Consider the following 26569-nt stretch of genomic DNA (forward strand, 5'->3'; position numbering starts at 1 on the left):
ACTTTACACCCAAGTGATGAGTGAAACATCCCCAGCAATATCATGACATCTTGGAGCAAGGCATGGCTCTCAGGAGGTCTGAGATATCTGGATCTCTGGCCAAAATAAAGGGTGGGTTTGCAGTGGAAGGTGGGAGGATTCAGTCCCATGGCTTCAAGGAGACCCAGCCCCAGCTCACACCCTGCCCAGGTCCCAACTCTCCTACAGCACAGGCCTCCAGCACATCTCTGTTAAGACAGACACAGGAATATGGGATTCAAACACCAAACAGGCTTCAGCTTTTCACTAGTCTGAGATGTGAAAAATCAAATGTGCTTCCACAGTAAGAAATACTGCTGGCTCTGAGCCTGGTGGGTGTAAAACCTCTGGAGGAAATGTTTTTCTCAGCTCCCATGGCCGGGCAATTGTCAGCCAAGAGCGAGATGCTCTGCTGGTGCCTCCTGCCTTGCTCTGCTGCCACCAGCTAAGGTGACCCAACCTTGCTCAACCACATACAGGTGATGCAGGGAAAACAAAGTGCGATGAGCCTCTCGACCTGCACGGGATGTCTCAAAGCAGCACAGCTTAGGGGTTACCCTAGATGGACCCACTGCCTGCCCACTGAAGACCATTTCTGCTGGCACAGTCTCCAGCCTGCCTGTGTTTTCTTCATCCCTAAAGCACATCTAACCTGGCTGCTATGCGAGGCAGTGTGGAGGACAGCCCCTGTAGCTGGGTGGTTGGCTGAGTTCCTCCAAGAGGTGCAAAAGACAAGGCTGTGCTACCTTCATGCTTCGCTGAGCCTGGAAGAGGCAGGAGTAGGTTGAATCATAGAATCATGTAACAGTTTGGGTTGAAGGGACCTTCAAAGCTCATCTAGTGCCACCCTTGCCATGAGCCGGGACATCTTCACCAGCTCAGGTTGCTCAGAGCCCCATCCAGCCTGGCCTGGGATGTCACCAGGGATGGGGCATCCACCACCTCTCTGGGCAACCTGGGACAGTGTTTCACCATCCTCATTGTAAAACATTTCTTCCTCATGTCTGGCCTGAATCTCTCCTGTTGTAGTTTAAAACCATCACCCCTTGTCCTATTGAAACAGGCACTGCTAAAAAGTCTGTCCCCATCTTTCTTATCAGCCCCTTTTAAGAATCAAAAAGCTGCAATAAGGTCTCCTCGAAGCCTTCTCTTCTCCAGGCTGAACACCCCCAACTCTTTCCATTTCTCTGAGCATTTCTGTAGCTCCTCTAGCGCCTCTCCAACAGGTCCATGTCTGTCCTGTGCTGAGGGCTCCAGAGCCGGATGCAGAGCTCTGGAGGGACAGGACCACGGGCTCAGATGTCCATACTGGGGTGGAAAAGACTTGCGGGGGCATTGGGGTGCTGGAGGCTCAGGGAGCTCCAAGCAGAGACTGACATCTCCCTTGGGTCCCCACAGGTGATCCCATTTGCTGCTGACTGTGACCAGGATGAGTGCACGTGCCGTGACCCAGCAGCAGAGGAGAACCAGTAGTGACACCACCAAGGGCCTCTCTTGGTCACAGGCGAGCGCTGGAGGAGCAATGGGGCAGCAACGGGGGCTGCTGGGGACCGGCGGAGTACCAGGGGTGTAAGGAACAGCCGGGCAGGGGGACAGTGGCTGTGCACGGAGGGGACGGTCAAGGCCACCGAGCATCCAGGTGCATGGTGGTCCCCTCCTCATCGCTGCTCCCCGGGACATGGGGACCCTGTGCACGCTCGAGGTCTCCGGTGCCACCTCAGCCACATGTTGGGCTGGGCTCCCACAGTGACAGACCAGCTGCTGCCATGGACATTTGTCCTGGTCTGGCATCTGTGTGTCTTGTCTTTGCTCTAGATTTTGTCACTATTCACCCCCTTCTGCTGTACAGGCTGCTTTTAGCAAGGGCGAGGTAGTTGTGATCTCTCTGCCAATATTTAAACTTAATTATATATATATATATACACATATATATAATATATATAAATATATATTATATTTTCTTTGCTCTTAATGAAGCTGAGAAAGGATATCCTTTGTCACACACCCATGCTGCTGTGAAGTACAAACCATCGGGAAAAGTGCAGGTCGGGGTGGGAGGAGCAGGGAATTTCCCCTCCTTGGCTGAGAAGGAGCTGGAAGGAGGACAGAGAGAGAAGCCAAATCCCCAGGCCATGCCAGGAGAAACCTCCCAGGGTGGGTGGCAGTGGGAACAGGGACAGGCCACCGTCCCTCTATGCCATGCTCCCCCGGCCACCGTGCACCCAACAAGAAAAGGGATGTAGTGGGCAACTCCAAGTAGCTGTGTGATGCTCTAAATGAAGGACCATGAGGTGGGCCTTTTTATTCCTTTTCTCTTTCTTTCTCTTTTTTCTCTTTGTTTCTCTTTGTTTCTCTTTCTCTCTTCCTCTCCTCTCCCTCTCCCTCTCCTTCTCCCTCTCCCTCTCCCTCTCCCTCTCCCTCTCCTCTCCCTCTCCTCTCCCTCTCCTCTTCCTCTCTTCTTCCTCTCCTCTTCCTCTCCCCACATCACCTTTCCAAACATGAGCTTCAACAGTGTTGTCAGCAGTTCTGGGAGGAGAGACCAGACCCTCTAATGCAAGGAGAAGACAGGACCCCAGTGACATTTCAGGAGACTTTGAGTATCACGTTTTTCCCATAGAGATTTTTCCTTTTTCCCCTCTCTGTGTCTGGGCCCATCATGGTGGACATATAGTCGCTGGTTTTCATGAGTCTCTTACTTCTATAGGCACTAAGTTAAAATCTTCTAGCCCCAAAGAAGCCCAGCTAGAAATTCTGTCCCTATCAGAAGCTCAGGTTGGCCACCTGGCCCCATAGAGGCAGTGGGTAGGGAAGGTGCCTGGCTCCAGCTGGCGTTCTATGATGGTTTTGTGCTGCAAAAAGGCAGAAAAAGGGATAGGAAGAGGAGAGCAGAGAAGGGACCGCAGTGTAGGATCACAGATACCCACTTGCATCTTCTCAGCATGGCCTGTGCCGGTGGAGACAGGCTCCAAGCCGGGTTTCTCCAGCGCACAAGTGATGGAGAGAGGGTGACACAGTGTGGAGAGACTGGGGATTTTCAAGGCATCCTTTGCTTTTTGCTGGCTCCCCTTCCCTTTTTGTCAGGCATCTCCTGAAGCTGTGTTTGGCTGGAAGACAGGATTAAGGGCAGAGGAGCCTGAACATCCCACCAGTGTCCAGTCAGGGGATGTCTAGTCCTCCAAGTCCTTTTGTGATCCCAAGTGTCCTGTTGTCTCATGGCAGGTCACCTCCTGCCCTGGATGAAGCAGAGATGCTGGGGGGGGACACAACGGACCCCATCGCATCTTGCAGCAGGGACGCACTGACATTTTGGTTCCCATTATGCACAGGTGACAACACCCGGGCTTTTCACCCAAATATCCTGTCAGTTCGGCAGAGCGCTGCAATTTTTGACAGTGATCCATTGCCTGATCAAAAAAGAAACACCCAAAACCAAGGACTTTTTTTCAAAAAAGCCTTTTGAGACTCTTCTGGTCCTGATACCCCCCCAGAAGGTGCAACTCAAGCAGCCTGTCCTGCTGCACCAGCACAGGAATAGGGATATTCAGGGGACATGGAACACCGGCCAGTGGGGACGGTGGGGATGTGGGATGAGGGTGACACGCAGAGGGAGATGGGAGAACTTCAAGTCCCTGCATCTTGCGATAACAGACCCTTCCCTGCCTGGTGTCAGCACTACCTTCATGCCTCTGTATTTAGATGCCAAATTTTTACCCTTTTGGTGTGAAAATCCTGGTCTCAGCAATGGCTTGTCCCTACTCACCAGTGGGTGGAGGGATGGGGGAACTGGGTGCGGGGGCAGAGGCCCTGGCTTGGCTGACGGAGGTTTGTGCTTCTCGTGAACGAATCGCTTCTACGTACTGAAATATTGTTCTTCTAGAGCGACACTGAGCGTTTTTTTGTTCCCTTTAGGGTTTTATTCACAAGGGAGGCTGCTGCTATTTTTATTTTTTTGTATTTGATAATTATTTTTTATAAAAATCTATGAAAAAAAATAAATAATCTTCTCATCCTCCACCTCTTTTTGCCTCCTTGCTTCACCCAAGGTGGGGCCAGGCCGGGTGTGGGAGGGGGTTTGGCTGCTCCCAGCACCCTTTGTCCAACATGCCCTCCTCTGTCCCAAATTATGGGTCTCCCAGCACTGTCTCAGCCCAGTGGGAGCCGTCCTTTGGGTTTTGGGTTGGGAGCACACACAATGCTCTCCAATGCTCTCCCTGTTCAAGGAGGGGATGTGTTTTCACACACCACCTCCCTGGGACAAAGAATCCCAGCAAGTGATTTAAAAGCAAAGACAAAAAATTGCTTAAAGATTTTGGGATTTTTTTTTTTTTAATTTTAACCAAGCAGATAAGCTTTGTACATACGGACTGGGCAAACCTTGCACAAGGTGGGTGGCAGCCCATGGTGCCCAGGCAGCTCCATCCTCAACATCAGATGCTGGAGCCTGAGGTACCATCTCCATTTCAGTGCACTGGGGACAGTGACAGGGACCAGGGCACACTGATGCCACAGCACCAGCTGAATCCCCTCCCATGGACAGCCCCATATCCCACAAACATCCTGTGTCACTAAGGCAGGAGTCATCCACAGGGTCCTCATGGGTTAAGACTTCAAAGATGCCCACAAATGATCTATTCTGTGCAGTTGGCCAAATCAGTGTTTTTGGTGCTTTGGAAAATGAGATTTGCAGCATTTGATGAAATGACCCATCTTTGCTTGTTGCAATTCACAATTCACAGTGGCTCCCAGCCAGACAGGTCTCCCACAATGCTGGTTATGTAGCCACTGAGCCACAATGGTCTACAGTGGTCACAGCTAGTGGCCACATCTGCAACAGGACCAGCCTGTTAGCTTTTCCACTGTTCAGATTTTTTTTTGGTGCATCATTTATGGGTATTTTTCCCTCTTTTTTAAGACAATTTCAACTGAACAAGTAAAATAGCCCTGAAAAAGAAAAAATCAGGTTGTTTTCCAAGAGCAGAACAAACAAGCACAAATGGCAGCTAACAAAATCCGGGCTGCGTTTCCGATGGACTTGTTCTGGGGACATTTCAAGCCTCAACTACCCCATCAGACAAGGGCAAGATGGTCCCTCAAGGAAACCCTTTGCTGTTTTGCAGCTCAGCACAGGGTTTGAAAAAGCCAAACCTGTGCTAGGAGCTATTTCTCTTTCCTTCACCACATGCCTCACTTGCAAAGAGAAGGTGGAGATGGTGAGTCACAGCTGAGCAGGCAGAAATATTGGAAAGGAGTGAAAAACACACAGGGGTTGGGGCTGGGATGAAGATGCCCAGAAGCCAAAGGGGCTCTACACCTGCAGGGAAAAGCCAACTCATCCTGAGTTTCCTCATTATCTTTGATGTCCCTTGTCGTGTCTTTAAACCAGTTGTAGGTCTTGCATTTAAACCAAAAAGAGCAGCTGTCTACAGCAGTGGCCAAGTGACGAGCTGTCTTCCCATCCTGTCCCCTCCTTTCTGCCAAACACCCGGCCTCAAGGCAAGAGACACCAACCCCTGCGTCCCCAAGATGAGGGGGACATGCGTTTGAGCAAGGGTGGTGGCTCTTCCAGCAACACAAACTCGATCTGAAAAGCTTTGTTGACTGTTACGGTGGAGAAGACCATGCAGGTAGTTGGTAAGAAACAGAGCAGACAGCAGGACCTGGTGGAACATGGTTCCTTCTGTGAGGGCCCCAGCAGTGCCACATTATTCATACATACAGTGAAATGCAGAAATATCTGCTGGTACTTGCTTTCTGAGGATGAAGAGGGCCCACTGGCCAATGGCAACCCTTCCACCAATGCACACATGTTACCAAACCCCTCCTAAAAAGCTGCCATTTTGTGTCAGTTGGCGAGGCAGCTTTTGCAGTCTGCTGCCTTTTTGGGGTGCTTTTCTCCAAACCCCCATTGCTTACAAACCAGATGAACCCCAAGGAGATTTTGCCCTGCTGAAGGTGTGACGAGACCTCCTTACCAAGCAGCCGCTAGCTACATGCCATTCTCTTCCTCCTCCTCCTCCTCACATCTCATTCCACAGCCACGGGTTATTGCGCAATGAGCCAGTGGCAGCCACAGCGCTTAACTGCACGGAAAATAGCAGAAGGAAAGTATTGGGTGTATTTTTAGCTTATTTTCCTGCAATTTAGCAGTAGGAAGAAGGGAAAAAAAAATTAAAAATCAAATTGTTCCATGAGATGTAATGAAGTCTGGCTTCCTATGGCTTCCTGCGCTATGGTCCCTAAATGCCCTCTCTCCTGTGTCCCCCAGGCACCCTGTCTGCACCCCCGCAGCAGTGCTCAGCTCTCAGCAGGTGTCCCACCCATCTGGCAGGGCAGGTGACAATGCACAGCAGACTTGGCCAAGGGGACAGTCTCTACAAGCACTGATGGGCTGAGTGATAGACAAAACACTGCACCGTAAGGGACTTCTAAGGCATCTTTCGCGTCTCTTGCCTCTGCTTAGGCACTGATTTTTGCATTGTTCCTAGAACATTAATGTCCTTGACACTGCTAATCCTCTGACAAAAGTCTGCCAGATGGACCAAGAAGTTCTCGGGGCAGTTGACCACCAGCCAGCACCATCACATCCAACTCATATCCTAAAAAGGCTGAAAGGCGCTTTTATTGACTCTGCTCCTGCATTTCCAGCATCCACGAAGGTTTGCAAAGCCAGGACCAAGAGCCCCTTGTTGAAGATATATAAATGTAGTTTTCCCCCCCGAAAACCCGAAGGTTCCTGCAGGCATCACACTTTCCCATGCCCAGCAGAGCAGATACGTGAGGTGAGATGCAGGACACGGCTCTGGCTGCGTGTATAGGGTAGTTCAGGACCCAGCTCACCCCGTGGGCAGATGGGACAATGCCCAACTCATGTGAAGACGTGCCTGGGTTCGAAGGCTGGGAGTGATTCATCCCCTACCAAAAGATGACACCAACTGGACCAAAACCACAAACAAACACTCCAGTTTGCCAGAGCCACAAATTACCAACAGCTCCATTTAATAGTCAGTTAAATTATTATCTGGAGTTTTACATAGTGTTACAATGATTTAGTTGTTGTTGTTGTTGTTATTGTTTAAAACCTTTTTTTTTTAAAGTAATCCAGAAGGGGGTTGTGTTTCTTGCCGTATGGCTATCTCACCCTAAAGCACCCTACTTTCAATCTACAGTAGTAAAACGTCACATTAGAGTTTTAATAGAACATCAAGGAACAGGAATTGTAGCCATCTTTGTAAAGAAAAGGACCAAACCATCTTTATATGTTAAATAACTCCACAACAAGTAAAGGGTAGTAATGCTATTACAGAGGTACGGGTGCAGCAAAAAAAATTATAACGACCCAGAGGTTCATCAATTAATTCAGAAATAAAACAAGGGAAGAACCAGGAGTCCAAGAGAGAAAATACTGTGCAGACCCAACAGTAGGACAGACGTGGATTGTGGCAGCTCTGCAGGGATGGGCACATCTCGGGGCTGTTTTGCATGAGCAAGCCCCAGGTAACGCATCCCACCAAGGCCAGGTCTGCAGCCCTCACCTCCCCGTTGGGTCTGGGACCCCATGGCAGGCTGCTGAGCTGGGCTCATGTCTTAATTGAGGGATTTGGGGAAGAAAAATCCAAGTTTGGGCAAAATTCTGAGTTGCAAAGCCAGAGGGAGGAAACCAAGAAGGAAGCCTTCACAAAGCCAGGAACATCATGAAAAAGGCCCCTATGAATGTGCCACATCAGCAGGACCTGCCAGCACAGTGGGTGCAATGACATTGAGGTGGTCAACCAGGCAAAACACAGCCCCACCAGCAGACCGAGCAGTCCATCACAGGATGGGGACTCTGAGTCCCATCTAACTGTCCAAAAGTGCTGCTGAAGGACCTTGAATGGTGGCTTTCCCCTTGACCTTTAGGGTGGTCCATCTCCCAGTCCATGGCGAATCTGAGGCCGAGGGAGCAGAGTCCAGCCCAGCGAAGCTGATGATACTGCAGGGTTTTGGTTGACCACGCAAGGGCTTTGAAGCGGAACGGAAATATGTGCAGAGCCCCAGTGCAAATCTTGGGACTGGATGAAGAAGGAACCTTAGGCAGGTGTGAACGCGTGGGGCATCCAGGGTTTTCCTGGCAGCGTTGCAGTGAGCGGCTGGCAGCCTGCACCGCTCCCATCCCTGCTCCTGCACCAGGAGAGCAATAAAAGAGTCTGCTCCCCAAAGGAAAACAGTCTGCATTTCGTAGAAAGGCCACGTAAGCGGGATGACTTGGCGAGCAACCAACTTGTGTCTGGGCCAGCACAGCCGTCGTTCAAGCATCTCTCTGAGGCGTCAAGTGGAGGTGTCCCCTGCTCATCCCTGGACGGCTGCCTGGATGGAAGTTAAAAGTTGTTTCAGGAGAAACAAGAGGATAAACCAAAGTGTCTTGGCCAAGATTGTCGGTGGCTGAAAGAAAAAGGAGTGAGGGCTCAGTGTAGATCACCTGCACATGAAGATGGCGCCAGTCATGCTCTCAGCCCCAAGCCCTTGGCAGCATCAGGCACATCAAAATATAAGGAGAAACATGTAAGAAAAAGCCAAAAGGATCCAGCAGACTTCCTTCTTGTAAAGAGCATGTGTTTGCCTCAAGACCCCTACCAGACACATTCCTTACAGAAATTACGCTGGGACGCCCAGGTAATCCCAACTGCTGGTGGCTGCTCCCACCAGCTCCCTGGTCCAGGCCCTGGAGGAGAGGTCTGCCCACAAAAAGGGAAAAGCAAAGCTCTGCCTGGTCCTGCAGGAAGATGCTGAGCTGCTGTTGAGCAGATGCTGTGATGCGGCATGGTCAGCTGTGACAGGCTGTGGATCACAGCCACCTCTCTCTCAGCACCACGCGAATCTTCAAGCCATGTCCTTGGCAGGTAGCAGGAGAAATGAGGCAGAAAATCACAACAGACAGGCTGAAGATTGCTCCTGCCAAGACTGAAAAACAAAAAAAAAAATGAAAAGGAAATTTTGTTCTGAAGGAGCATCGTAAAAATCCCACTGTAGAGCTCTCAGCTTGTCCAGATCAAAGGTGCACAGCTGGCAAGTCCGGAGATGCCTCCTCTGCAAACCAGGCTGAAAGCTGAAGCTATAAAGGAAGCTGTTTGCTGCTTCCAACACCATCGGCAGTAACAGGGTTCTGGAGAACAGCTTGCTCTGAACTGAGCACAGTGTCCCAGGACAACCCCAGTCTTCTAATTGAAACAAACAAAAAAAAAACAGCCAGCGGTGAGCGCTGCAGATGTGAGCCTGAACATGGGCAAGCGACACCCCCATCGCTGCCCATCACACCATGTCACCAAGACCTCTGTGGGACCGGGACCTCTGGGACTATCCTGCACCACCATGTTGGGGTGCACTGCACCCCGCGCCCCTTGCCACGCACATCCATGGCTCCAGGGTGGCTGTGCTGTCTGGGTGCTGCCATCTTGGCTGCGGCTCTCCTGAGCAGTAGATTGAAATTGCTTCAACGTCTTTATTATTGTGGTTGAAAAAAAAATAATTTAAAAAATGGAAGGGATTTTTGAGTTCCTAAGAATTTGATCTCGCAAGAAGAAAGATCACAACGTCCAGCTTGCCACAGGGCCCCAGGGCAAAGCTGTCTTTGCTCTGGAGGACTCTGCATCTTGGAACAAACATGGGCTTTGACCATCACAGAACAGTCTGAGGAGATGGGGTCACCAATGTCCCTCTCTCTTTGCCCCAGTTGAAGATGCCCCAGCCCTGCCCTGCAACGGCACCATTGCTTGGCCTGGTCTCATCCAGACCTCATACTTTACAATTCCAAAAAAAAACCCCAACCCTCTTGGCTGCCTGGTGGTTGTTTTTTTCTTAGCCATAACCATTAGAATCTCAACCTGCTCTGCGTGCCCTGTCTCCGTTTTCACAACCCTGCATCACGTCCTCTCCCTTCATGGCTGTGCCACTCTGTTTCTCCATCAACCAGCGTCCCCCACCCTTGGGGATGGTCCCCACACCTGGGGCAGGGACGGGGCAGGCAGAGAGGGTTGTGTCCTCCCAACCTGCCCTCTCCACCAATGCTGAGGAACCTCTTGGCAAAATGAATAAAACAAAACCAAGAAAACTGGGTCCCACGAGACTTCTAACTAGAAAGGCTTTTGGCCAAGTCGAAGAAGATACTAATACTGAGTCAGTCCTGCACAGAGCAGCCGATTTCGCTTCCCAGTCCAAATTTTTGCCTCCAGAAACATCAGCGACACCTTTTCCCCCCATGAGCCCGTGTATAAAACCCTCACAAATGCCCGTGGGAAGGCCAGCGTGAGAGCGGGTGCTCCCAACCCTCAGTAGTCCTTGTCTCCATAGTCATTGTAAAGGACGCTCAGTGTCTGCTCCTCGCATGTCTTCTTGAGGTCGCGGCTGAGCTCCGACCAGTCGAGCCCATAGGGCTTGATCTCGCTGTAGCGGCAGGCCAGGTACTTGAGGGATGAGCGCTGGAGGCTGATCTTGGGCTCTTGCAGGAGGCCGTTGCACCAGCTGCTGAGGTCGCTCAGCTGCGAGAGGATGAGGCCGGCTTTCCTGCAGCGAGGGCGGGTGGGGGAAGATGTCAGGAGGGGCAGACAGTGATGGACAGTGGTGGCAATGGAGACACCACAGGGGATGGTGGGAATGGCAGGAGAAGTGTATGAGGAGAGAAAAGCAAAGGCGGTTAAGGATGCCACAGGAGCTCTTGGATGGAGGTAATGCAAGAGTTTGGCAGTGTGGAAAGTAGAAGAGCAGAGCCCAGCCCCACTGAGATGAGAATGGATGGTGGGGCTGGGGTGGGACACATTGGTCCCCTGGCAGCACTGCAGGTCCTGGGTCAGAGGTGTCCCCACCAGCAGGGTGGTGCTGGACCTGCTGCACTCGTCTTGGAACTTGCCTTATGCTTTCCTGCCCTGTCCCCCCTTCTTTTTCCACCCTGTATCATCCCTACAACAAGACCAGGTTTAGCAAGGGGACAGTCAGGTGTAGCTGTGAAACCCACAACATGCTTTGGGATGGGCATCACCAATGACTACCAGTCACTGGTGCAGCTACTGGACCCCAAATATAAGAGGATGGGAAAGTGGGAGCCAACAGCACTGCAGGCAGTGGGGAGAAATGCTAGAAGATATAGGCATGACATGTGACCAGCCTGGGGAAGTGTCACCACGTGTGCCCTCTCCATGAAGTGCATGTGTTGCACGTCTGGGAACTGTGCTGGTCACTCATGACTTGGTGCAGAACACCTCCAGTGACATGGCAGGGGAAAGGTAGGTTGTCACCTGGCTGAGTGGGATGTGATTGGAGAGGAAATGTGCTGTTTGGGGGACCAGTATGTGGAGATGTCGCTGAACACAGCTATGTACAGACTGGCTTAAAGCTGTGCTCCAAAATGTATGCAGGATGCAGAGGGGAGCACGGGATGGGGTAGGCAGTGACTGCCCAAAAGGAGGGACGGAAGGAGAAGGAGATTTAAGAAATTAAAAAGAAAAATCGAGCAAACAAAACCAAACACTAAAAGTATCATGCCTGTCATCTATATTAGCCTGGCTCATGGGGATCTGCATGGAACACTGAAGGGGAGAAAAATATTGTGATTCTTGTAAGATGCAATATCATAAGATATCAGTACAAGAATGACATTCTGATACATGACTTGTAATGTTTAGTAACAGGTTAGGAAATGTGTCTCAGTGGACAGTGTGCGAACTAGAAGGAATATACTAAGGCATACAACATAGGTTTGATCCGAAAAAAGCTCTGAGGAGCAGAAGTAAAGAAGTAAAGAGCTGTAATCTAGCCAAGGGAGCCAGGAGACAAGGTTGGGTGGCAGAGGAACAGGAGGTCCAGGAGGAACCCATCTGCAGAAGAACAGAGACATGCAGCACTCTCAGGACAACCCAGCCTGGCTGGGGGCTTGTGCTGGTAGCGAGAAAGCGCAAAATTACCAACCCCTCATGGTGGATGAGATATTGGAAGAGCGCAGAGGATCCTGGCCAAATATGACCTCAATTGTGTTCTCTCCTTTTCACGTTTTTCCCTCTTAAAATTGTGCTTTTAATGCTTTTATCAAGAAAAACAGTTTGTTCAGATAAAATACTTAATGTTCATTTTAAACTCATCTAGCACTTTGGGTGATCTCCAGGGAAGCTGGCAAACGTGGAGGTAATGGATTCAAATGAAGTGTCTTTCAGGTGATTATTGCATGTGCTTGGAAACCCAGACAAAAGTTTAAGTGTCTCAGGAGCTGGAATAAGATTCTAAACCAATTTCAAGGTCAGTTTGTGGTCTGGTATAGACGGGGAAGAGAAGATACATCTCCTTGGCAGCAGTTATTCAGCATCCACTCAGCATGGAGCAGGCAGTGGATACACAAATCATGATGCTGGGGAAAAAAAACGCTTTTTGTCACATTCTTGCTTGGATTAGCAGGGGTTGTGTGTGGAAAACATGGCTGTGTGGTGGCTAGTTTGATAGTTCAAGGGTATGTGTACCAACCACAGAGTAACATCCACAGTCCCTCCACACTTTCCTCCAGGCCAGGTCCACCATGAGAGCACCGCTTGGAGAGGAATGAACTTAGCCCAGGCCCAGCCAGAGCCAAGCTGGCTTTCCTGGAAAGAAAACCCTCAAGAGGTCCGTCAAGGTGCAGATGGTCACGCACAGCTCACCCCTTGCTAGCCAGCTTCAGGTGCCTACAGCTCCAAGAGGTCAGTCTGGAGCCACCAAGAGGTTGTACATATCTGCAGCCCCAGGACACTGGCAGCCCCAGATCACAGCGGAGAGGTGCAGGTGCTTAGCACAGTGCTGACACTGGAGATAACCACCCAAACTGGCCAGGTCTTGCAGCCGTGGGAAGGTAGCCGAACTCTCAGTTCTCTTGGTCCCCAGACCTAGACACCTAGGTGAGGAGTCACAATTCCCACAGTTTACCTAACAGGAACATCAAATATGATCCCACAAATTTTGGCCCAAAGCCTGTAGACACGACAGGACTTCGCCAGGCTTTGCCTCAATCCTTCTTTCACTTATTATGTTGCTAGAAAACAACTCACCTTCCTCTCCATTTCTTGGCCTTTTTCCAAAGTTGGGGGCTCTCTGCAGCCCTTTGGACTGTGAGGGAGTGACTCACTTTCATAACCCCAGATGAGCTATCTCCATGCACCCTGGCTTCCTCTGGTCCAGCAGCCAACATCTGCCCCAAGTGAGCAGAGCCAGAAGGTGACATGGCCCGTGAAGGAGGAGGAACGTGGTAGCGTCAGTCGTGTGGGTCCACATCCAGGACTTCAAAGGAGCATCAGCAACAGTCAAACAAACACTCTGTCTGCTGGCTAAATAATGTCATCTGTAAGTGATTTGTCCTGTCACCACCAGTCTGGATGCTTCGCCTTCACAGACGATCAAACAGGAGGTCTGCTTTCCAAGATTTGTCATCACCAGAACCCACTGCAGCTGCCTAAATGCCTCTTTTCCAAGTAGCGTGAGCTGCAAACACTTCATCAGCAACTTGCGTCATCCCACCCTAAGCACTCCAGCATTTCCAGAGGGTGGAATTAACCCTTTGGCTCATGGATTCATGCAGCAAACAGCAATATTTGGGCAATTAGGTAGCATTTCTAGCTGCTCCGTAGCAACGCGGCTCTGCCTCATGGGGCTCCAGGAGGCAACTTCCACCCCATGTTCTGGCTGGTCCGTGGCCTCCTTGCTGAGGCAGCAATGGCAATGCTCAGCCTGGTGGCAGTGGCTGTGTGACAACTCCATTCTGTCACGCAGGGCATTTTACGTAGTCCTCACGCAACAAGTGCCAGATGGTCTGTGCAAACCGGGGCTGGGTTTCACATCTGGAAATGGAGACAGAGGAGCATCACCGCAGCTGGGCTCGAGACCAAGGTGAGACTTAAGTCCAAGCCTGCTGATCCCATGTGGTGTCATGGGAATGAAGCAACTCTGGGCAGAGGAGCTGGTGGGAGTCTCAGACTTAAGAAGACTCCATGCACTGAGATGTTGCTGCTGAGTTTGAGGCTGTGCCTCAAAGAGCTCACTTTTCTTAGAACATGAATGGGAAAAAGGAAAAGAGGAGAGACCCCAGCTTTGGCCCAGGGAGTGAAGGATCTCTTAGGAGCTTCCCACCAAAGCTGATTGAGGAGACGTGCCTAGGACACTAAGTACAAAACAGCCACCAGCTATTTGCTGAGTCTTTCCTACCACCTAGCAGAGCTTTAGAGGACAGAGAAGGTATGTGGAGGATCTCCAACCCTCTGCTAGAGATCCACAAGTGATTACCTGGAGAAGCAGGGCTGGAAGACAGCTAGTGGTGAGACCAGCAAGAGGAGGTGTGGGACAGGGGCTAAGGCGTTTCACAGACAGGAGCTGTTGCTGACGTACATTTGAAGTAATCCTCATTTCCAGATGGACTCAAGGCTCCAATTCTTTGGAGGCCAGACACTATGAAACACCACTGCAGCCCACACAATTGCCCAGCCCAGCCTGCTAAACTGACTGGAAACATCCACGTTACTGGGAAACCACGCAGACAAAAGCAGACGTCGAGGGCACAGGGAGAAGGGGACATCTGGTTGGGCAAGAGGCGCCCTGTCCCCAGGCAGCTGGAGGGGCTGCAGTGACTTGGAGGAGCTGAAGGAGAGGACATGGTGCTCACTCAAGCATGAGGGGACTATTTTTGGAGGAAGAGCTGAGGGTAACCTTTTCCAACACCTGCCATGGCAGCTCAGCTCTGCATGGGCACCTGAGATCACCCTGCACGACCACAGACATGGATCAACAGGGAGGGAACCGGGACTATTTAGGCCCAAGGTCAATCCACTGCCCGCTTTAGACCACAAGTGACAGTGAGTTCAACACAGAGAGATGCATTCAACTCAAGCCAAAACCCAAGGAAAGGAGGAAAGCCAAGTCTGACCTCGGCATGGCGCAGCAAGTGTATGTGTGTTTGTACCCACTTCATCCAGCAGCTTCTATAAGCAAGCTCTTCTGTGTCACATTCTCTAGCAGGCTTGAGTGTGCGACCACATCCTTGCACCTTCTTCCTGTCATGAATGCCTAGGGCCCTTCTCTAGCAGTACACTCTGGACACACTCCCTCTCCTCATTGGCAACAACCTCCATTTCTCAAAGGCTATTTTTCCAAGATCTCCTGCCCTTTTGCCTGTGGGAGCAGCTACTGAGGGAAAAAGAGAATCTCATCCCCTTCCCACCTTGCATAGCATGAACAGACTAGGCAAAACTCCAGAGACTGTATAGGACTGGTGGGATGGACAAGGATAATGGATTGACAATGGTCTACCTCCTCCTATGTTAATGGTCCTCTTCAAGGCTGGACCTCAAACATATGCACAGCATCCAGCAAAACAGGAACCCCACTGTGAGACTCTAAGCTCTATCATCAAACAAATTAATGAGATTTGCCAGAGAGCTGCCTGCCTTGTGATCAACATCTACAAGGGCTAAGTCTGTCGGTGGGTAGGCCTGCCTAGCCTACCAGCTCCTGAGCCTACCTGGGTCCAAGCTCATCTTCACAGCGCCAGGTGAATTCCCCAAAGCTCTCATAGTGCTGGTTGTAGTGGTAAAGGACTCGGTGCAGGCTGGGGGAACCCAGGTCCAGTAGAGTGTTGTAGGCTGTTTGCTGCTCCTTGCCACTTGTGTAGCCATTGAAGAGGTTGTAGATCTTGTCTGCTATTTCTGGGCAGAAGAACAGGGGGTATTCAGTGGGGTGCAAGGAAAAACATGAACAAAGCCCACCAGGCTAAAGCCCAGCTCTAGGAAAACCAAGACTGGAGCCGAGATTTGTCCCCTGAGTTATGATATATTTGATATCAAGACAAGGTCCCGATGGAGGAGCAACAGAGTAGATAGCATTCCCCAGACTCAGTCCAGGTTAGATTCCTATAGTTTGGTCCAATTAGGAAAAGAAACAGGTGGTGTCATCAGGTACTGTTAGAGAAATATCATTTATTTAGGAGAAGGCACACAGCTAGGGTTTCTTGGGCAGAGCCAGGCTGGACAGGGCTCTGAGCAACCTGATCTGGGTGAAGATGTCCCTGCACATGGCAGGGGTTGGACTAGATGAGCTTCGAAGGTCTCTTCCAACCCAAATAATTCTATGATTCAAAGCTACCAGTTGCCTTCTGGGCAGGACAGGCAGGTCTTCTTGGCTCTTTCAGGATGTCCTGAGTGCTTGCCCCTTCCCCCATCCTCCCACCAGCACAGAGTGCCTCTGTGCTTGTTTGAGGAGAGGATGCGTGCCTCCTGCCACCCTCCACACCACATGGCAGCACCTGGGCCACCAAGGTTGAAGAAGACCTCACAGCCAGGACATGCTGGAAGGGAGAACTCCCTGTTGCTGGTCCCAAGCAACACAGTCTAGCAGCTCCCTCTATCTCACCTTGAGCTTTCACATCATCTACCACGGGACAGGGGGTCTTGACTGTCACATCACTGGACCTGGAGCGTCTTCCTGTGTTATCAACTCCCCACAGCGTGAACCTGGTTGAGAAGGAAAGGGGTGATGCTCTGCACTCCTGAGCCCCCATGCAAACACAGGCAGGAGCACCAGGCTCAGGGTGATGGTGCTGCTGCAGGGACAGCACAGGGAAGGTGACTCACATGTAGGTGGTGTCAGGCTCCAGGCAGCGAACGATGAGGGAGATGGTGGAGGAGAGTCTGTCGGGCACTTGGGCTGGCATGGCACAGGGTGACTTGGCTCCAGAGATGATGTCATCCACAAAGCTCAGCACCGTCTCTAGGGAGAGAGGGGAGAACATACCACCAGTGATGACACAGGTGTCCCTGGGGCTGCGGAGAGCTGCTGAGGGTTGTGCCCACTGCCACATCTGCCTGGGGCTGAAGGGGACCAAGACAAGACACTGAAGGAGAGGAGATTTAGGCCAGATATGAGGAAGAAATTTTTTTACACTGAGGGTGGTGAGACCGTGGCCCAGATTGCCCAGAGAGGTGGTAGATGCCCCATCCCTGGAGACATCCCAGGCCAGGCTGGAAGGGGCTCTGAGCAACCTGAGCTGGTGAACATGTCCCTGCTCATGGCAGGGGTGGCACTGGATGGACTTTGAAGGTCCCGTCCCACCCAAACTATCCTGTGATTTTGTGATTCTAACTCATGCACGAAGTTGGCGCAGAGATGGCCCCACTGCTTTTCCAGCAAGGCTCACCACTACAGCGTGGAGCTGCCACTTCTGCAGCATGGTGGGGCTGCTTCTCTTCTGCTGGATATGTCACAGCATCACCTTGCAAAGCAGGAGAGAGAGGCTGTCCTCCAATATCTCCATCTCACCCTTCTCAGAGAGGGCCAGTGGAGTCCCCACTCACCAGTCTCCACCTTGGAGTGGTCCATCCTGTCGGTGACTTTCTCTTGCCGGAGGAGGTAGTCGACGATCTGCACTCCAATGGGGGGTTCTGAGTGCCCCCACTCCAGCACCACCAGCGTGCTGCTGGGCTCATGAACAGTGGAGAGCCGCAGGCTGCGGGACAACACCGGCCAGTCAGCACCTCAGGAAGGCAAGGTCCACCTGCCACCACCACTGCCCACCCAAGTTCACCCTCACCCATGTCCATTACCACCTTGCTGCTCCTCTGGGCCATAAAAAGGTAGCAAAACTGCCAGGATGAGGCACACAGCGTGGGAGAGATGCTGAGGACAACCTCTCCAACCAGTCCCCATGGCTGGTGCAGAAGACACCATGAGCATGTCCTGCCCATGGCTGCTAGTGCCACTTGCTTTGCTGTGCAAACCACATACAACTGCCCCAGAAATTAGCTGGTTTCTGCAAGGCAGGGACTGTTTTTGCATTACTCTCTCACAACAAAAGGACTTCAAAGCCATTAACCCATGGCAGGGAGCAAGCTCAGGAGAGAAGTGAATCCCCCTTTCCCACCCCTGCAGGTTCTGGGCATGCTGGTCCAAAGGGCTCCTTCCCTGGGGCTGCTCTACCAGGATGGGTCCAACAATCGCTCCCCAGTCCTCAGCTGAATTTAGGAAAGACGCAGCATCTCCACATCCTTTACCTGATTTACAGGTCCCCCATCCACTTGCAAACCCGCTTCACAAAGGCATCCCAGCCTCACCACCTCCTGCCACCTTGCCCTTGGTCATCACCACCTCCTCCCAGGCCCATCACACCATGAGGCCAGGTTGGGCATGCATGAGGACCTACATGGGGTGGGGGAGAGGTGCACAGGTGGGCAGCCCATCAGCCCCAAAGGCACTTGAGTCGCAGCGGCACCAGTCCTCGATGACGTCTCCACTTCCCGAGCACCACAGCGAGCTCATGGTGGCCTCCTGCAAGAGCTGCAAGAGAGGAGAAGGGGGTGAGCACAAGCAAGGTGAGCTCCCATCCTGCTGTCACTTGAGCTGGCCCTCATCCATCCCTGGTGAGTACAGCGTGGTTCATCCACCCTGGAGAGCAAGGCCAGCTAATGGAAAAGGGCTGCCATGGCCTGACATAGAGTTATAGAACAGTTTGGGTTGGAATGGACCTTCAAAGCTCATGCAGTGCCACGCCTGCCATGAGCAGGGACATCTTCACCCAGATCAGGTTGCTCAGAGCCCCGTCCAGCCTGGCCTAGGATGTCTCCAGGGATGGTTCATCCACCACCTCTCTGGTCAACCTGGGCCAGGCTCTCACCACCCTCAGTGTCAAAAGTTTCTTCCTCATATCTGTCCTGAATTTCCCCTCCTTTAGTCTAAAACCATCACCCCTTGTCCTATCACAACAGGCCCTGCTAAAAAGTTTGTCCCCATCTTTCTTATTGGGCCCTTTTAAGTTCTGAAAGGCCACAATAAGGTCTCCCCAGAGCCACCTCTTCTCCAGTCTGAACACCCCAACTCTCTCAGCCTGTCCTCCCAGCAGCAGGGCTGTTCCAAGCCATCAGATAATTTTGGTGGCTTCCTCCAGCCCCTCTCCAGCAGGTCGATGTCTGTCCTGTGCTGAGGACACTAGAGCTGGACTCAGGGGAGTCTGATCAGAGCAGAGGGACAGAATCGCCTCCCTTGACCTGCTGGCCACACTCCTTTGGATGCAGCCCCAGATACCGGGTCAAGCTGCCTGCAAAGCTCACTCTGATGCTGTCCTGCTGTCTCACATGCCCACCCCACCAGTCCCCACCAGCAGCTCCTTACCCGCTGGGTCTGGTTGTTGGTGACCAGCTCATAGATGGGGGCAGCTTTGGTGACCTCCAACAGGATGGGCTCAGCTGGCACGTCGTGACTGGAGGTGACGTGGCAGAGGGGGCAGGAGGAAGGACAGCGCCCGCGGCTCTGGCACTCCATCCGCACGCCGGCCGCCATGCGCTTGGTGCCCGACTCGGAGAGACTGGCGATATACTCGGGGAAGGTCAGCACCTTAGGGTCCCGCTCCCGCTCCTCCGACTCGTCCGAGGGGGAGTTACCTGGGGAAGAAAAGAGGGACTTCAGGGTGGGGTCTGAACCATTGCTAAGGGGATGTGGCTCAATAATGGCTCAATATGTAACAAGCTTTAAGCTTCTTGCCGGGGTTTGTCTGTTTCTCTTGCTCCATGCCCTGTTGAAATACAGGGTAAATCTACAGCTGAATGAAGTATTTAATCTGATCAAAACAAGAATAGGTCACTGCAAAGGTTGCATACTTGTGTAGTCTCTGGGCAGGGGCACAACATGATTCTCACCTCATGATTAGTTCTGTTTTTTTCTGATCTGTTGCCATCCCACTCTGTGGGGGACTATGGTGGGTCCATGGATTCCCTGACACCACTGTTGCTGAGTGGCTTGACTTCGGGGTTTCCGGTTGATATGTTGGCTCTGCTTTTCTCCTTAATGTGAAAATCACTGCTAAATTTGCACCCATATGTTCCAAGAAACATCTGTTTTGTCAGCTGCTCAAGAGGATGTTTTCTTCATGCACCTTGATCTACTTTATATGGTGTCATTGCCCAGAGCCCTGCCTTCCACCCAGGAGAGAGGCAGTGCTGCCCAGAGATCCCCCTGTGTCCTTAAGAGCTCCCCATTTGTTCTGTAGGGATTAAATGCTCACTGGTCTTCAGAGGAGGGATCAGGACTGAAAACTTCAGCCTGGCTTCTACCATTACCTTGTGACTGCCCGTACCTCAGTGTCCCCAGCCCTTCACCTGGCACTGGGACAGATGATCCTTGCCATAGGTCCTCATGAGATGGAGCCTCTGTCGGTTGGCTAGAGGCCTGTGAAGGACCTGTCTGGGCACCTTCACCCAACACTGACACCTCAGCAAAGCCCCCGGTCAAACTACTCCTCTGCAAAAGCTCTTCTGGCTCAACAGGACCCCCATCAAAGGTGATGTGACAGAGTAGACTGGAGACCAGAGAGGACTGGTGTCGGAGCAGGGAGCACAGCAACGATGCTGACTCAGTGTCGCTCCCTGAAAGGTTTGCAGCCAGCAGCACCAAAGAGCTCAGGATGAGCAGGGAAGATTTGCAAGTGACTCACGATACCCAGAAAGCTCCTGAGATGGCTACAAAGCCACCAAACCCCTCTCCAGCCCCTCCACCCCTCAGTCGCCACGCAGTTTCCTTCTGGGAGCTGGCTCAAGGCTGGCTCCTCCTGTCTCTTCACACCATCACGGTGCATGATGGTTGTGGACAAAGTTGTAGCTGGGCAAGGAAATAGGGTCTCTTTGTAAGCCTCAGCTTGCAAAGCTCCAACAGGCAGCAAAAGAAATTGGTGAGACGGAGGCAGATACATTGGTCAGGACTGCAGACCCCCAGCCAGACTGCAATGAGGATAAAGGCTCGTTCACCCCATGCCCTGTGCAAATGTGGGAATACCTGCAGGTCCTACCCTGGCAACCCTCAGGCAACCCAACAGGCTTGGAAAAAAAAAGTTTTGCGGCTGCAAAGCATCACCACAGTCTACACGTTTCCCAGCTTCATGCAAAGGTGCCTGACACTGGATGCCACCATGTCCCCACTGCACAGGGCAGCAAGCCAGACCCTGCACATGGTGCGATTTTCTCCAGCGTCCCCTCAGCAGGAAATATTTTGGCACAAGGGGAAAAGTCCTGGTAAAGTGGTTAAGAAGGGAGGATTTGCCCATCTGTGCTGTGCCCTTGCTGGTATCACCCCACCACGCTGGGGAATGGTGCTTTGCACTCAAAATCCCTGCCAAAGGATGGCTCTGCATAGAAGAAAGAAGGACACAGAGGGACCATTGATGGTGGTTGGTGGGGCTGGAGGAAGCCAAAGGATGCCCAGGCAAAGCCTTGCCACTGGGGCCCACTCAGGGCATTGCTGGCAGTGGCTCAGTATGGAGCATGTCCCTGGCTCAGTAGGAAAATCTTCATAAAAGCACAGAATCATGTTGGTTGGAAGAGACCTTCAAGATCATCTAGTCCAACCATTAACCCAACACTGATACTAAACCATGTTCCTAAGAACCTCACCTACACATCTGTCAAATGCCTCCAGGGATGGTGACTCCACCACTGCCCTGGGCAGCCTGTTCCAATGCCCAACAGCCCTTTCCAGGAAGAATTTGTTCCCAAGATCCAACCTCAACCTCCTCTGGTGCAACTTGAGGTCATTTCCTCTCGTCCTATTGCTTGTTACTAATGAGACTGACCCCTGCCCTGGCTCCAAGCTCCTTCCAGGCAGTTCAGAGATCAGAAGGTCTCCCCTCAGCTCCTGTTCTCCAGCTGAACCCCCCACGTCCCTCAGCCACTCCCATCACACTTGTGCTCCAGATCCTTCCCCAGCTCCGTTCCCTTCTCTCAACTCGCTCCAGCACGTCCAGGGCTTTCTTGGTGTGAGGGGCCCGAAACTGACCCCAGGATTTGAGGTTTGGCCTCCTCAGTGCCCTGGCCCTGCTGGCCACACCAGTGCTGGCACAAGCCAGGATGCTGGTGGCCTTTTTGGGTACCTGGGAACATGCTGGCTCATGTTCAGTTGCTGTCAAACCCTTCCTATTGCAAGGATTTGCTGAGAAATGGGCCAGCACTAGCTTATCCTTGAGACTCCTGCGAAGAAAACAAGGCTGTTAACTAAAACCTGGGGTACAAGAGCATTGCTCCGCTCCCCCAGCAAGCTGGCAATGGATTGCTTCAGGCTGGCTGTGAATCGCAGCTTAGCAGGCGCTGAAGGAAAGTGGAGGAGCCAGGGAATGAATTGTCTCTTGCAATTTCTCAATCAATATCCAGCTCCTGACGTTTGCAAACAAAAAGCAGAGGAGAGAAAGTGGCAGGTGCCAGAGAGAAAACGAAATGTGATATTGTGGGTGGAAAGAGACTGCCAGACCTGAAAAGGCTCCGAGCAGGAAAATCAAAGAGGAGGAAATGGCAGGAGAAACGAAAAAAAAAAAAGTACTTGCAATCAAATGATGCTACATCTGGAGACAGCAAAACAGCAATGGGTCTGTGCTCCCGCAGGTGGGCTGGGGAAGAAGTCCAGGCTCCAGGAGGTCTGAGCCTGCAGGATCCAGCCTCAGGAAGAAGCCTTTCCCACACAAGACCCTTGGAGATAAAACAAATATCTCTACGGCCAGGGCACAGTAAGAGCAGCACTGTAGGCTGCTCAATACTGAGAATAATGAAGCTTCATGACAGAAAGAATGCAGTGGTCATGGTGCTGGTGAGCTTCAAGCTCACGCTACCTGGCATGGGAGCTCCTGGGCTAGGCACAGCAAACCAAGATCACCTAAAAGGCAGCAGCTCCACTCAGCATCCTCTGTGCCCGGGTTTGGGAGCTCTTGGTTGCTGTCCAAGCCTGGGTAATGCCACCCAACATCCCCAGAGCAAGAAGCAAAATGCCTGCAGGCAGCTTTGCAAAGGCAGCACAGGAAGAGATGTCATGGTTCTGGTAATCATAGAATCACAGAACGGTTTCTGTTGGAAGGAACCTTCAAAGCTCACTCAGTCCCACCTCTGCCATGAGCAGGGTCATCTTCACCAGCTCAAGTTGCTCAGAGCCCCGTCCAGCCTGGCCTGGGATGTCTCCAGGGATGGGGCATCTACCACCTCTCTGGGCAACCTGGGCCATGGTCTCACCACCCTCATTGTAAAAAAAAATTGGTGACAGCCAGCAGCAGGCAGGAGTTGGGCTACCTCTGCTTTTGGAAATCTTGTGTCCAAACCAGCCATCACCTCCCTGCAAAACCCCTTCCGTGGGGCAGCCGTTGCACCTCGCACTCCAGAGAGAATGCAGCAATGCCTTCTGTACTGTGCTGAACCTCCCAGCCCATAACTGGGCTTCAGACACTGAAAGAACAGCACTGACAGTGCCAGAGAAGAAAATACATTAGAGGGAGAAAAGTCTGGCCGCAGGATGCAAGTGGAAGAGAGAAGATATGGTGGAGACAAAAGGAAGGAAGGAACAGGATTAAAGACAAATAGCAGTTCAGAATCAGGCGGGATGGCTTGGTGGGATTAGTGCATTCATCTTTCATCTCCCTGGGGATGTGAGTATTTATGTTCTTTTCTGGTCTGGACTAACGCCTGCTGCAGTCCACAGAAGCCCTTCAGCCAGCTTCAAGGGGCACTAGCGTGGGGTGTAAATAGAAGGGTAGGATGTGATGCAGCCCTGATGCAGTCTGAGCACCTTCCCTGCTCTGCCAAAAGCAAACCCGGCTTCCCACTCCCGTAGGGTGGCCTTGGGGATCCCTCCTGGGGAGGAGTGGGGCTCCTACCTTTGCTGATGTCCTCATACTCCAGCCAGAGCTGCCGCTGGACCTGCCTGTTGGGATACCAGATAGAACAGGACTCCTCAAAGCCATACACTGCCTCTTGGATGTAGTGGTTGCCAAACTGGTCCAGCAGTGCCACGAAATCTCCACGGGAGGTGGCCCCATCCAGAGAATGGAGCGCGTTGCTGAAGGCTGGGGAGGAGACAGCGGAAGATGCTCAAATCCCAGGAGACCCCAAGCTCTTGCCACCCCTCCAACACGCTCATGATGGGCAACCAACCTCTGAGCCCATCACCTGCCAGAAGAAGGCTGTGTATCCTCTTGCACACCACCCCCAGCCCCTCTTCCCTCCGTACTCCCAGCCCCACATGCTTACACTGGGAGATGGTCAACTGGTTGAGCCGGACGTGGTACATGACAGACTGCACCTTCCAGTGCTGCAGGATTGGGTACCCAGACACCTCGCTGAAGTTCACCATCCCTGTTGGAGAAAGGACATGGGGGATCTCCTCTGCTCTGGTGAGACCCCACCTGTTGTGTTGTGTCCAGCTCTGGGGTCCTCAGCACAGGACACACATGGACCTGTTGGAGAGGAGCCAGAGGAGCCACAAAAATGATCCGAGGCTGGAACAGCTCTGCTGGGAGGACAGGCTGAGAGAGTTGGGGTGTTCAGCTGGAGAAGCGAATGCTCCGTGGAGACCTTATTGTGGCTTTTCCATACTTAAAAGGGGTCGATAAGAAAGATGGGGACAGACTTTTGAGTAGGGTCTGTTGTGACAGGACAAGGGGTGATGATTTTAAGCTAAAGGAGGGGAGATTCAGGCCAGACATGAGGAAGAAATTGTTGCCCCTGAGGGTGGTGAGAGCCTGGCCCAGGTTGGCCAGAGAGGTGGTGGATGAACCATCCCTGGAGACATCCCAGGCCAGGCTGGACGGGGCTCTGAGCAACCTGATCTGGGTGAAGATGTCCCTGCTCATGGCAGGGGTGGCACTGGATGGGCTTTGAAGGTCCCTTCCAACCCAAACAACTCTATGATTCTATGATCAGTGCCACTGCCTGGGGATGCCTCACCATGGGGATGGCTGCCACCGCTCATGCCGTGCCTGGGGCAACACAGCCAGAGGGGTGGGAAGAAGCCGAGGAAAGGCCTGTGCACACACCATGTCCTCCAGGGAGGCAGTGAGGCATTTGGAGCTCATGGTCAGCTGCTCCCCAGCAATTAAAATCATGGCTTTGTAGGAAAACATATGGACTTGTTACATCCTGTCATCTGGGACTCTGCATCAGCAGATAACGAGCCTCCTCCTGCATCACCTCCTGCTTCCTTCCCAAGACATGCCCAGGTGTGCTAATTATTTCACTAATGAGAGTTGTGCTTTTTAATGAGTTGTTTGTAGGCCTAGGGACAGTCACTGTCATACCATGTGTGCCTGGGTGCAGCCAGTTGAGTGGCCCTGGGGTCCCCTTTGGCCAGGATGGAGCCAAAAGGCACACACATGTAAGGGGCAAACCACACGCATGTTGATGCTCCCACTCCTGCACAATGTGACAGCAATGTTGGAGCTGAGCAGGACCTGGGGTCTCTCCTTGTTCAGGCAAAGACATCCTGTTCTCCATTCATTTAACATTGTTTTGTGGGAGCCAGAAATTCACGAGAGACCAGGGCCAGGCAGCCAGTTGTCCTGCCCAAGGCATGGGCCAAGGCATGCAGCAGCTCAGCTTATAATCATAGAATTTCCCAAACTGGAAGGGACCAACAAGGATCATTGAGTCCAACTCCTGTCCCTGCCTATGACAACCCCACAGTTCACACCGTGGGTCTGAGGATGTTGTCCAGTCTCTTCTTGAACACTGTCAGGCTTGGGACTGTGACACCTCCCTGGGGAGCCTGTTCCAGTGCTCCAGCACCCTCTGGGTGAAGAACCTTTTCCTGATGTCCAACCTGAACCTGCCCCAGCATATCTTCCTGCCATTCCCTTGGGTCCTAACCTCCAGAAGCAGAGGGAAAGAGAGGCCACCAAGCCTGGATAAAGCCCCGAGCCGTCAACTGAAGAGTGCTCACGGCTCTGATTTCGGGGAGCAGAGCATCCCGTGGTGTGTCACAGCAGGATGCCAGGACACGGCCACCTCCTCCTGCGCAGGCAGCACAGCTCTGCTCCGCAGCAGAACAGCAAAATGCTGCTCAACAGCCTCGCAGCAGGAGCTCAGGAGGATAACAAAGGGCATCCCCCGCTCCGTAACAAGGCGTGAAGGCGGAGGATCAGGAGGAGAAGATCCTTTGCCTTCCAGGCCTCTCCCTTCGGTGCTGGCTGCTACCAGCAGCTTCAAAGCCTGGCTCTTCCCTGCAAAGAGTTTATGCAAAACCAGCCCTGCCTTACTCAGCAGCTCTGCCTCTCGTGTTTTCAAGCAAGAGCCAGATCTGCTTACTGACAAGCAAAGAAGATTTGACTTCTTTTCCTTTTTCTTTTGCCTTAATCAGCCACAAAGAGCCAGCAGAGCAGTGGGAAATGAACAGGATAATTTACCAGCTTCTGCCTCCCTGGTATAATTACCAGCAGATTCCCAGTCCCACCAACCCTGCTGCGATTCTGGGGCTGCAGTGGCAGTGTCAGACCAATCAGACTCTGGGTGCAGCCTGTGGGTGCTCCCCAAAACCCTCCTGGGAGCTCTGACAAATGCACAAGGTCCCACAGGAGACCACCCTGCAGACACCTTCCAAAACACCTTACTATCTATCTTATGAGCATAGATGAGATTCTTAGAGACATGGTTTAGTGCCAGAGTAGGGTTAACAGTTGGACTTAACGATCTTTAGGGTCTCTTCCAACCAAACTGATTCTATGATTCTGTCCACATCCTTCATTTAGCAGCTGCCCAGTGTCCTTGGCCATTTCAGCCAACAGCTAAAAGCA

At 52.1% G+C, this 26569-nt stretch overlaps 2 protein-coding genes across 15 annotated transcripts in view; one reads left to right on the plus strand and one right to left on the minus strand.

Annotated features, from left to right (window-relative positions):
- The window catches only part of PAPPA2 (pappalysin 2), a 90804-nt gene extending 86772 nt beyond the window's left edge, over positions 1-4032 (plus strand). The window contains exon 22 of the mRNA XM_021285810.2: positions 1417-4032. Coding sequence (XP_021141485.2) covers positions 1417-1491 — 75 coding nt within the window. The 3' untranslated portion in view covers positions 1492-4032. The remainder of the gene's footprint in view (positions 1-1416) is intronic.
- Positions 4033-6997: 2965 nt separating this feature from the next.
- The window catches only part of ASTN1 (astrotactin 1), a 63210-nt gene continuing 43638 nt past the window's right edge, over positions 6998-26569 (minus strand). For 5 of the 14 annotated variants that reach the window (XM_065071699.1, XM_021285716.2, XM_021285718.2 and 2 more), the window contains exons 15-23: positions 24033-24137; positions 23660-23848; positions 19153-19421; positions 18188-18321; positions 17343-17494; positions 16623-16758; positions 16402-16502; positions 15515-15698; positions 6998-8955 (exon numbers count right to left, since the gene is read on the minus strand). In XM_065071699.1, the coding sequence (XP_064927771.1) occupies positions 8625-8955; positions 15515-15698; positions 16402-16502; positions 16623-16758; positions 17343-17494; positions 18188-18321; positions 19153-19421; positions 23660-23848; positions 24033-24137 (1601 nt within the window). In that variant the 3' untranslated portion in view covers positions 6998-8624. Of the gene's footprint in view, positions 10555-13055; positions 13842-15514; positions 15699-16401; positions 16503-16622; positions 16759-17342; positions 17495-18187; positions 18322-19152; positions 19422-23659; positions 23849-24032; positions 24138-26569 lie in introns of all 14 variants that reach the window. The other 9 variants (XM_021285724.2, XM_065071698.1, XM_021285720.2 and 6 more) reach the window with 7 other exon arrangements.

The sequence above is a fragment of the Columba livia genome, chromosome 8 (assembly GCF_036013475.1).
Source record: "Columba livia isolate bColLiv1 breed racing homer chromosome 8, bColLiv1.pat.W.v2, whole genome shotgun sequence".
Taxonomy (NCBI): domain Eukaryota; kingdom Metazoa; phylum Chordata; class Aves; order Columbiformes; family Columbidae; genus Columba; species Columba livia.